Source organism: Natator depressus, chromosome 3 (genome assembly GCF_965152275.1).
Source record: "Natator depressus isolate rNatDep1 chromosome 3, rNatDep2.hap1, whole genome shotgun sequence".
Lineage (NCBI taxonomy): Eukaryota > Metazoa > Chordata > Testudines > Cheloniidae > Natator > Natator depressus.
In genome coordinates, this window is record NC_134236.1 from 81,044,579 (window position 1) to 81,057,371 (window position 12,793).

At 41.7% G+C, this 12,793-nt stretch overlaps 1 protein-coding gene across 2 annotated transcripts in view; it reads left to right on the plus strand.

The window, feature by feature from the left end:
* LIN28B (lin-28 homolog B) overlaps positions 1-12,793 on the plus strand; it is a 132,011-nt gene that overhangs the window by 59,663 nt on the left and 59,555 nt on the right. For both annotated transcript variants that reach the window (XM_074948169.1, XM_074948170.1), the window contains one exon: positions 5,143-5,327. In XM_074948169.1, coding sequence (XP_074804270.1) covers positions 5,143-5,327 — 185 coding nt within the window. The remainder of the gene's footprint in view (positions 1-5,142; positions 5,328-12,793) is intronic.

Consider the following 12,793-nt stretch of genomic DNA (forward strand, 5'->3'; position numbering starts at 1 on the left):
AAAATAGGTAACGCTTTTTACCACATATCAGCTTCCAGCTGTTTGCTTTCCAAATTAAAAGTCCTGAAAAAAGGGTTTATAACCTAAACACTGGCACAGCTTTATTTACAACAGCATAAATTATATATATATATATAATAAAAAGTAGCCCATATCATTGCTGATGTCTCTGGGATACCATTGTCTCTGTCTTCTTGGTACTTACAGCTTGACTGATTCCCTTTGTGAGCAGCATACTTCTCTGATCCATGTTGACCATCCCGTTTGGAACACTTGTCTTTATGGTTATGACAAGGACAAAATATTGTTGTTGTAACACAACATGCTGTCTCCTAATGTTTTTCCATGTGGCTGCTGTAGCACCAATGAGGTACTGCTGTATCTGCGAGTGAATTCAGGGCCAGGTAAAATGGGATTATGATTATTTAATATTTTTATTATCATAGCACCAAGAAGCCCTAGTCATAGACCAGGACCCCATTGTGCTAGGCAGTCCCTGTCCCAAAGAGCTTATAATCAAAGTATAAGACAAGAGACAACAGATGGATACAGACAGACGGGGGGGAGCACAAGGAAACAATGTGACAGTATTGGTCAGCATGATAGGCCGTGGTCTCAGCACACCAGCAGCCACTGTCCAGTTTTTTGTAGGCATCACAGCAAAGGAGAATTTTAAGGAGGATGTTTACAGGAAGTTCCTCACAACTCTGAGGGACAGCATGAGAGAAAGCACAAAGGTGCTTGTTTTAAAATATAACAGTAAGGACAAAGGCAAAGTACTCCACTTAGGAAGGAATAATCAGTTGCATATATACAAAATGGGAAATGACTGCCTTGGAATGAGTACTGCAGAAAGGAATCTGGGGGTCATAATGGATCACAAGCTAAACATGAGTCAACAGCTAAGTTCCCTCTAAGCAGCGCAGCCGCCCAGCAGTCTATCAAGGGCCACACACTTCAGTTGCCCCTCCTCCACCCCACCACACTGCTCCTGCCCTCTGTCTTGGAGCCTCTGGCCAGCTGCTCCTGGGAGCCTCCTGCTTCCTGTGCAGAGTGGGGAGGGGGGAGAGCTGGATGCTGATGTCAGAGTGTCCCCATCCCCTATACCCCATCTCCGTGGGGGTGGGGAGACACGACAGGGCTCAGGAGTGGGGCATGGGATGGAGCTTGCTGGCAGCTGCTGCTGTGTCTGAACAAGCAGGCTTCAGACTGGTGAGTGCCAATCTACTTAAAGAGGCAGCATACTTAATGGGGAAGCGCATCTCTCTCTCTCTCACACACACACACACACACACACACACTGTCTCTCTCTCATTCCAACACACACACACTGTGTGTCTCTGTCTCACACACACTCTGTCTTTCACACTGACCTCCCAACACATACTTGTATTATTATTGTTGTTGTTGTTGTTACTTCTTGGTACAGTACTCCCTGCAATGCACATATATTCTCTGTAATTTTATTCTTTCAAAGTGCTGTTATTTCAGTTTTTTGACTGGTCTATGCATTTCATAATTTTTATTTCTCTCTTACACTCAAATTTAATTCTTTGAGTAGTGAGTTCTAAAATGCCTAACATGTCCTGGCTGGCGTAATTATCCCTATGGTAACTTTTAAAAAATATATATTATATCTAGTTTTTTTGTTTCTACGGGTGGTGCACATCTGTACATTACCTCGATATTGGTGCACGTAACAAAATTCATTTCACACATGGATGGAAAAAATTAGAGGGAACATTGGCAGTGTAATACTGTTGCAAAGAAAGTAAACGTCTTTTTGGGATGTATTAGCAGGAGTGTTGTAAGCAAGACATGAGAAGTAATTCTTTTGCTCTACTCCTCGTTGATTAGGCCTCAACAGGAGAATTGTGTCTAGTTCTGGGCACCACATTTCAGGAGCAATGTGGATAAATTGGAGAAAGTCCAGAGAAGAGCAACAAAAATGATTAAAGGTCTAGAAAACATGACCTATGAGGGAAGACTGAAAAAATTGGGTTTGTTTAGTCTGGAGAAGAGAACACTGAGAAGGGACGTAACAGTTTTCATGTACCTAAAAGGTTATTACAAGAAGGAAGGAGAAAAATTGTTCTCCTTAACCTCTGAGGATAGGACAAGAAGCAATGGGCTTAAATTGCAACAAGGGAGGTTTAGATTGGACAGTAGGAAAAACTTCCTACCTGTCAGGATGAGTAAGCACTGGAATAAATTGCCTAGGGAGGTTGTGGAATCTCCATCATTGTAGATTTTTAAGAGCAGGTTGGACAAACACCTGTCAGGGATGGTCTAAATAATCCTTAGTTCTGCCATGCGTGCAGGGAACTGGGGACTGGATGACCTCTCGGGGTTCCTTCCAGTCCTATGATTCTATGAAGTGGGCAGTGAAGGCCTATATCATGGGCCAGTTGGAGGCAGGAGTCCATTTCAATCAGTGGCTGAATGTGTCCTCCCCTACTCATACTGTGAATTTATAATGACGCCTGGAAATCACACACATGTGGCAGGAGTCCCTCTAATTCTATCCGGATATTTTAAAGCGGAGTGCTTCTTCCTAGATCTTTTTTGCAGATCACACAAGCTAATATAATAAATACTGCATTCCAATTATATTTTTCGATAATCTTAGATCACTTTGGATTGTCCTTATCAGCACCTTTACCTTCATTCCCAGCAACTGCCAAAAGCATAAAGTGGAGTACCGATAGCTGCAAACGCCTCCCTTTCTTGTCTTTTCCTTTTAAACGGTGGGCACTAAGGCCATCTACACTGCAGCTGGGAGTGAGCCTCCCAGTGTGGGCTAACAGACTTGCAGGAGCTTTGCTCAAGCTAGCATGCTAAAACTAGCAGACAGGCTGTTATAGCTAGCCCCAAGCTCAGAGCCAGGGGTCAGGCGGGCTTGGACTTGAGTTGCTAGCCTGAGCTGCCACTTGTGCTACATCATCTGTGCTGCTATTGTTAGCGCCCTAGCTCGAGCTGAGTTACCCCATCTACCTACCTACTCTGGGACACTCGCTCCCAGCTGCACTGCAGACATCACCCCTCTGACCTGAAGAGGCCTGTGTTTGCTCCATGCAGCACACTTGTTCATCTTGGTGCAACAACTACTTCTACCCGAGCTGCAGGATTGGTCATGCCCAAGCCCTCCTCATTCTAACCAGTGGATCCATGAATCTTCTGTGCTTGTAGCTCTTGAAAAACCTGCAATTGCTTCCCTAAAGGCAACCAGATCCCTTTGTCAGCCTGAACTGATATTGTGACGCATAGTGCATTGGAATCCAATAGTACATTTCCCGTACCACCACGAATGACCACTGCTCAGTAGACTGTGGGAGCCCAGTAGATAGGAGTTCTTTTACTGTGAGCATGCCTGTCTGTGTACTCATTTAGTTTCTTCCAAATGAAGATTTCAAACAGGTTTACAATCATTAATTTAATCTCTCGATACCTTGTGAGATAGGTAAGTATTTGATAGTGTCTACTTTACAGATAGAGAAACTGAGGCATGGAAAAATTGAGTGATTTCAATTGTCCAAGCCCACACAGGAAGTCTGCAGAGATAGGAACAGGAGCCAAATCTTCCTGTCTCAGTATGGCTTCCACGCCTTAACCACAAGACCAGGCTTCCTCTTTGTACTTCCCACAGAAGATATTACAATGGGGATGCCAGGCTCAGTTGACACAAATGGGGGTCCTAGCAGGCTAGTATAGACTCACTGTCCCCACAATTTCCCTTGCGATGTTGGACTACTTGCTGCCCATGTGTGGTCAAGAGCATCCCTTGATGTTCTCCAGCTCTAGCCAATATGTGGTTGAATGGAGAAATGTTGATCATTGACAGCTTTAGTGTCCAGCTACCTTCCAGACCACTACAGTGCATCCTACCTCCACAGTTAAGATTGCTTCCCTTTGTTGACTCTATGGTTTAGCCAAGAGAGTACTGGCTGGGTAGCTTGTATGAGTCAATCCAGATGTGTTGTCTATTCTGAAGTATTCACAAGCCAATAACAACAACAAAAAAGTGTACCCCTCTTTGTTCCCCTTCCCTTTAGTTTTTATAAGAAACATAAAAGCCCAGTTTAAGTATTGGGTATTGCCAGTGATTCTGTAATACTCACTTTATAACCCACTAATCTTGTCTGTGTTAAATATAACATTTTGGATAAAAATTTAATAAGACCAGAGTCTATTATTGTCTTCCTTTTTACATTCTATTCTGTTTCACTTAACTTGCTAACCATTTCATCCAAGTTTTTTATTCAGCAGATTTATCCTTGGATATAGATTTAGTATTATACAGCATTCAGAGGATTTGAGGTGAGGAGTGAAATCCTGGCCCCATTCAAGTCAATTGCAAAACTCCCATTGACTTAATTGGGGCAGGATTTCACACTAGAAGTATATACCAAAAGATTATCAGTGTTGCTGTTTTGTTTCTCTGACCCTGGTGATGATGATTTGCTTTTCTTGGATTAAAGAATAAATCCATACCCAGATCATACCAACAAGATAGGTTTTACCGGCAATGAATGCTAACTTAGCAGTTCACCTGGAGTAACTGAGTTACCTTTTGCAATTCATTTTGTTGGTAGCTCCTTTTTCATTCTTTTTGCTCATTGTTCTTTACTTCTGCTAGTTTGAAAATTGATCTTTCCTTTCCCCCCTTTTCTTTTATAGGTTGCATTTTGATTATCAACTAGAACTCAATATCTAGGTTCACTTAAAGAGGGAGCATTTGCTCTCTTTTCTTCCTATTTTTTAAGAAAACCTATTTGCTTTGTCTTCTCTGTTTCTATTAAAATGCCTTAAACTGCAGAAAGTTTCTACAGAGAACTGTATGAGCATACAGCACTTTTAGATTTGTACAGCCCAAAAGCCCATATCAATTCAGCAGAGAATAAGGACATTATTATTCAATTTTGTTCATATCCAAAAAGAGAATCTCATTATTTCTTAAGCTTGAAGAATGTTTTCACCATGACCATAAGTATAGAATCTTTAGTGGATCTTATTAAGGGAACCCCAATTCAACCTGTGTCTTGTAGGATAAACATAACAGGAAAGTTAATGTTGTCCTGTTATTATAATTGTCAACTTTGTTTTTAAGGCAATAGTAACCAAGAATATTTTTCCTATTTACAGAGCAAGCTTTACATGGAAGGATTTAGAAGCCTAAAAGAAGGAGAACCAGTGGAATTTACTTTTAAGAAATCTTCCAAAGGCCTTGAATCAATACGGGTAACAGGCCCTGGTGGGAGCCCCTGTTTAGGAAGTGAGAGACGACCCAAAGGGAAGACAGTACAGAAAAGAAAACCAAAGGGAGATAGGTAATTACTTTACTTTGTTACTCTCCTCCCCTCCATCCCGCCTCCTTTGCGAGTTTTTCTGAATGTTGTATTTTCAATACTCATTCATATGTGACAGGAAACCCTTTTGTGCAAGTTTGGTTTGTACAAGTTGCCTACTATTTTGATTAGATATCCTGATCTGTATATGTAGAAATACATTTTGCTCATTTGATTGCTTTCATTTTTAAAATCCTTGCATACTGAGTTGGGGAGAGCTCGCAAAGGAATGTTATGGTTATATTGAAAATATTGTGATTAGACTAAAAAGAGAGGTCACACTGAAGACAGGTGAAGCGATGTAACGCTCAGTTGAGATAAGAGCATGCAGAAATGAATGCATGCATGCATTTGTTACATGGATATCTTTAGTACTGTACATCTGAAGAAGAAGACATTTTGTGCAATTTAGGTTGAAAAGCTAATGTTAACTTGGTATATAAATTGGTTAGTTATATTTTCACTTAATGAACAAAGTTCTGGGTGGTTCCAAATGCCTTAATTTTTGATGGTCTGCAGAACAGCTCATGGTTTTTTAAAGTAATTTTACAGATTATGGGCCAAATCCCAGAGCTGCACTCATTCACATCAGCTCAGGATCTCACCCTTTATCTATCCACTCCCAGTTCAACTCTACATCTAATGGTCTGAAGAAGTTTCATGATGCTTTTGACTATGCCACTATAAAGACTGTACTTTAGTCCAGGGGGTATTTTCCACTCAAAAGCTGCTGCATGATGTGAATTTCAATGGCACCTAAGTCTCCATATGTCATAAATATAAAGGGAAGGGTAAACACCTTTAAATCCCTCCTGGCCAGAGGAAATACCCTTTCACCTATAAAGGGTTAAGAAGCTAGGATAATCTCGCTGGCACCTGACCAAAATGACCAATGAGGAGACAAGATACTTTCAAAGCTAAAGGGGTGGGGGTGAGGGTGGGGGCGGGGGGAGAAACAAAGATTCTCTCTTTCTGTGTGATGCTTTTGCTGGGACCAGAGCATGAATGCAGGTCAGAACTCCTGTAAAAAGTCAGTAAGCAATCTAGTTAGATATGCGTTAGATTCTGTTTTGTTTAAATGGCTGATAAAATAAGCTGTGATGAATGGAATGTATATTCCTGTTTTTGTGTCTTTTTGTAACTTAAGGTTTAGCCTAGAGGGATTCTCTAAGTTTTGAATCTGATTACCCTGTAAGGTATTTACCATCCTGATTTTACAGAGGTGATTCTTTTACTTTTTCTTCAATTAAAATTCTTCTTTTAAGACCCTGATTGCTTTTTCATTGTTCTTAAGATCTAAGGGTTTGGGTCTGTGTTCACCTATGCAAATTGGTGAGGATTTTTATCAAGCTTTCCCCAGGAAAGGGGGTATAGGGTTTGGGAGGATTTTTTGGGGGAAAGACATTTCCAAGCGGCTCTTTCCCTGTTATATATTTGTTAGACGCTTGGTGGTGGCAGCAATAAAGTGTAAGGGCAAAAGATAAAATAGTTTGTATGTTGGGGAAGTTTTAACCTAAGCTGGTAAAAATAATCTTAGGGGGTTTTCATGCAGGTCCCCACATCTGTACCCTAGAGTTCAGAGTGGGGAAGGAACCTTGACATGGTGGCAGAGGTGGGATTAACTTGAAATCATTTTGAGATTTTTTGAACCAGAAGCACAGATTTTAAAAAGGATTTTTTTTTCCTTTGGGCTGCTGGAAAGCAGGTTTTCAGCTGAAAGCAAATAGAGGGTTTTTTGTCTCTGCTTGGGGGCCAGAGCAGAGACAAAAGGGAATTGTCTTTTGTGAGCTGAAGTTTTCTCTACCTAAAGGCAGGGTAGTTGACCTCCTGCAGGGAAATTCACAAGTCTTCACAGACCTGAAGAAGTTTTTTTTTTACCTAAGAGCAACTAGAGGGGTTTTCTGTCTATTTGCCTGGAGACAAAGTTGTTAGTTTTTTTTTTTTTTAAGGATTTTTCTGTAGGCTGACAATCACTATCAGAGAACATAGGTATCATATTACAGCACAGCAAAATTTTACAAGGCAAGTTTTTTGTTTGGTTTATTTCTAACTCTCGGGTGTAAAGTTAGTTAAAAACAGAGAAGTAAACATGACAGAAACCAAGGCACAACACAAATTGGAGTTAACCAGACTGGAGGCAGCGAAAGAGGCAGAAAAAGCCCTAGAGGCTGTCCACAGGAGAGCTATGGAGGCAAAGGACAAAGAAATGGAGGCAGCGAAAGAGACGGAAAAAACCAAGAGGCTGCTCACAAGAGAGCTATAGAGACAGAAAAGAACCAAGAGGCTGCTCACAGGAGAGCTATGGAGGCAAAGGAAAAGAAATGGAGGAAAAGGAGAGGAAGCATGAACTGGAGATGGAGAAAGTAAGGGCGGAGTGGAATCTACTGAATAACCCTAACAATCCTTCCCCAACAATCCACAAATGGGAGCAACTATGTCCACAGTATGATGAATCCAGTGATATTGCTGAATATTTTCTCACCTTTGAGAGACTGTGCACTCTCCATAAAATTCCTGAAGCTCACAAGATGACCACATTGGTCGCAAAATTGATTGGAAGAGCTCTGGACATATTCAATAAGAAGCCTATTGATGAGGCTTCTGACTCTAATAAGTTCAAGGATTTGGTTTTAAAGCAATTTCAGATTACATCTGAAACGTACAGAGTAAAATTTCAAACCCTTAAGAGAGGGCCTGGACTAAGTAATGTGGCTTATCTAAACCAGATGAAGGATCTGTTAGATAAAGGGGTCCAAGGAAGGGGTGTCACTAGCTTTGACGGAATGTGTGATTTGATAGCTCAGGAGCAATTCCTGAATATGTCCAAGGAGGAAATAAAACAGTGCTTATGGGATAAGGAAATGGACTCAGCAGAAAGTCTTGCTTCTTATGCTGATTGATACGAGCAGTCCCAGACCGCCAGAGAGGCGGGGCAAGCCAGAACAAAACGGATGGAGGGAGGAGAGAGGAACAACCCTGGTTGCAGTTGGAGCGGATACCAGAAGGAACACCCTCAGACCACACCCTGTAGTGTTTCTCAGCAAGAAGCTGTCTGAGAGGGAAAGCAACTGGTCAGTCAGTGAAAAAGAACGTTACACCATTGTCTACGCTCTGGAAAAGCTACGCCCATATGTTTGGGGGTGGCGTTTCCACCTGCAAACCGACCATGCTGTGCTACAGTGGCTTCATACCACCACGGGAAATAACAAAAAACTTATTCGGTGGAGTTTAGCTCTCCAAGATTTTGATTTTGACATCCAACACATCTCAGGAGCTTTTAACAAAGTGGCTGATGCACTCTCCCATGAAAGTTTCCCGGAATCAACTGGTTAAAATCATCCTTGAGATGTGGAAAATATTGTTAGTCTTTTTAACTCTGTTTTCCCCTAGAGCTCCAGGAAGAAATTATAGTCAGCGTTTCACCCTATCTGTGATTTGGGGGGCATGTCATAAATATAAAGGGAAGGGTAAATATCTTTAAATCCCTCCTGGCCAGAGGAAAAACCCTTTCACCTATAAAGGGTTAAGAAGCTAGGATAACCTCGCTGGCACCTGACCAAAATAACCAATGAGGAGACAAGATACTTTCAAAGCTGAAGGGGGGGAGAAACAAAGGATCTCTCTGTCTGTGTGATGCTTTTGCCAGGAACAGAAAAGGAATGGAGTCTTAGAACTTAGTAAGTAATCTAGTTAGATATGCGTTAGATTCTGATTTGTTTAAATAGCTGATAAAATAAGCTGTGCTGATTGGAATGTATATTCCTGTTTTTGTGTCTTTTTGTAACTTAAGGTTTTGCCTAGAGAGATTCTCTATGTTTTGAATCTGATTACCCTGTAAGGTATTTACCATCCTGATTTTACAGAGGTGATTCTTTTACTTTTTCTTCAATTAAAATTCTTTTTTTAAGACCCTGATTGCTTTTTCATTGTTCTTAAGATCCAAGGGTTTGGGTCTGTGTTCACCTATGCAAATTGGTGAGGATTTTTATCAAGCCTTCCCCAAGAAAGGGGGTGTAGGGTTTGGGAGGATTTGGGGGGGAAAGACGTTTCCAAGCGGGCTCTTTCCCTGTTATATATTTGTTAGACGCTTGGTGGTGGCAGCAATAAAGTGTAAGGGCAAAAGGTAAAATAGTTTGTATGTTGGGGAAGTTTTAACCTAAGCTGGTAAAAATAAGCTTAGGGGGTTTTCATGCAGGTCCCCACATCTGTACCCTAGAGTTCAGAGTGGGGAAGGAACCCTGACACCATACTTTCCGCAGCTTTGCCCAGCATGATAGCCATGGCAATGTGGATCAAGAAAAGGACACCTTGTGAAGCACTGATCATGCTTAGTGCCTCCCCGAATGTCCAGACTTGAGCATTCCAACAGCCAGCCTTTACTCTGAGGTATTCAACCAAGGAAGAAAACTTACAGGGATGGCATGGCTCACAGATGATGTGAGTTCTGGAACAAAGTACAGTTTTGCAAGAAAAAGGGTACCAAAGCGTCCCCCCAGGAGGAAGAAAAATCTCCCTTATCCATCCTCTATCTCTTCAGCCTACTGTGGTAGTGCCTCGAGGCCAAAATCAAGATGAGGATGCTGCTCTGCTATGTGCTGTACATACATGTAGCGAGAGACACTCCCTGCCTCAAAAGAGCTTAACATCTAAATGCACAAGACACATGAAGGCTGGGAGAAAGGAAATATTACATCCCCATTTTACAGGTCAGAAACTGGGGCAGAGATACAAAATCAATGACTTGCCCATGGTAACACAAAAAGTGTGTGGCAGAGTTGGGAATTGAGCCCCAATGTCCTGAGTACCAGTGCAGTGCCTTAGCCACAAGACTGCACTGCCTCTTTGTGCTTAGTGTCTACTTGAAGTTGATTATTTTTGAGACGGTTGAAGACAAAACCTTTAAACTGATTGTGAATTAGGGAGCGTGAAAAAAATAAACACTTTTCTGTTCTTAGAATTCTAACCACACTAAAATGTCTGAAGTTTAAAATTTGGAACTAGGCATCAGTAATGAGAAGGGTCTGTCAATAATTCCAGCTCTTAGCTGTAACCAAAATTTAAAAAGAGAGCAAAATACTTAGTACACTCCTAATGAAATCCAGGAATCTCAGCGCAGTCACCTCTGAGTGGGAGCAGGTGGAGAGCACTGTCTTTATTAAATATAAAAGACTGCCCCTTAAACAAGTTTAATGCAAGTTTAATTCTTGGTGGTATGGTTAAATAACAAAATACTAATCTCATTAACTGTCATTTGGGACTGCTTTTTATCTGAGGCCTGGTCTACACCTACAAATTAGATCGAACTAGCTACATAGCTCAGAGGTGTGAAAAATTTTGCACCCTGTGCATCATAGTTAGGTTCACCTAACACCCACTGTAGACACAGCTAGGTCAACAGAAGAATTCTTCCAAACTACCACCTCTTGGAGAGGTGGATTAACTACACTGACTGAAATCCCCTTTTTGTCAATGTAGGAAGTATCTGCATGAAAGTGCTACACTGGCACAGTTGCAGTGTTAGACATACCCCGAGTCAGAGATCAGTTTAAAAAGTCTCTGGAGATTTAATATTGGAATCTGAGGAACAATCTGCAGCTGAGGATCCTACAAGTGATGGTCACTAACAGCCCACAGTCTGGTCAGTCAGCTGAGATAAAACTGAGGTATCTGGTGTGAGGTACGCAAAGGTGAGGGTAGAATGGTATTGCTGACGGGACTTGCGTCAAACTGCTGCTTGTGCGAGGTCATATAACTAGCTGCACTGGGCAGGTAATTAAAAAAAAAATGTTCCATGATAAAGGGGCTGGTAATTTCAAATTCCACCCCCTGAATAAATCATTCTCAAGGGGGTTAATTTAATGTTTTATTTGTTAGGAAAGCTGTCTCAAATTTAGAGGGATTTGGGGGAAATAGGGGTGGCAGTTGGAGGGGCAGAGAGAGATGAGCAAGGATAGAGATGTTGGAATGAGAACTTGAAAGGGAGGGAATATTATGGGGCAGGAGGAGCAGATGGAACCACATTTGGAAAGTTGATGGGTGGAAGTCTGGTAGAGAAAGGAACATAGGGTGGTCATTTGATCAATGGAGGAAAGAACTGGCAGAGAGAGCTTAAAGAAGGCACCCAGTGGTTGGGGCATGTGGGTGACGTGGGAGGGAACAAACGTCGAGAAACGTCTTGGAGAAAAGGATGGGAGACCTGTATCCTTTTGTTGTGACAATGCACAGTCAACCTGTGGAACTCGTTGCCAGGATGTTGTGAAAGCCAAAAATATAACTGGATTCAAAAGAGAATGAGATAAGTTCATGGAGGATAGGTCCATCAATAGCTATTAGCTAGCCTGGTCAGGGACACAACCCCATGCTCTGAATATCCCTAAGCCTCTCACTGCCAGAAGCTGGGACTGGACGACAGGGGATGGATCACTCGATAATTGCCCTGTTCTGTTCATTCCCTCTGGGGCACCTGGCATTAGCCATTGTTGGAAGACAGGATACTGGACTAGATGAATCATTGGTCTGACCCAGTATGGCCATTCTTATGTTCTTATGACATGGTACCAGCACTTCACTGCCAAGAGGTTAATGTTTCCTACAGCCCTATAAGGTTGATAACATTTACAGTTCTGCCATTTTGCAGAAAAGGAAAGACAGAGAAGTTTAGTAACGTAGTTATTGCAGGCTCCATGTCGTTTGCTCAATCCACTTGAACACACTGTCTCTCAAAAGAAACTCATAAATCTGTATCCTAAAATTAAGAAATTTGATCTTTTCTTTTCCCTAGGTCTCTTTCCCATGCTTGCTTTTAGATTTTGTGCATTTTTTCCTACCCTCTTATTTCTGCTAATCTCTCTTTCCCCATTCTTTCTTTTCCTGTCCATTTCTCGCCAACTTTTCAATAGCCTTTTCTTTGTTTCCAGTCATCACCTTCTGTCTGAGGCCCCTCTCCGGTTGGGAAAGTCTCCTAAGACTTTCATATTGCCATTTTTTCCCCCTCAACTTCTAACTCCCAAAAGGCAACTATGAGATATTATGGCAACTGTCCTTTCAGCCAGAAAGAATTGGGTGCAACTCTCTCCAGGGTTCTTTAATAGTGTTCCTTCTGAATGATTATTCACACTCTGTACAAAATGCTGTACAAGGAAACAATTATCAGGATGGTAGGCAGAAGGATTGTTTAACTGTGATGTGAGCTCTATTGGTTCCCGACTGCACCGAGTCTCTGCTGACCATCCCATAATAAAGGACTCAACTAATAATGAGAGTTGTGCATTACAGGCAGAATTGGTAGCAATGCCTCCAGTTAAGGTTGCCTAACACTTTCCATTAGTCCATTATTTTCAGTTCCTTATAACTTTGCTACACTTTAACCGTTTGAAATTAACTTTCAGAGGGGTAGCCATGTTAGTCTGGATCTGTAAAAGCGGCAAAGAGTCCTGTGGCACCTTATA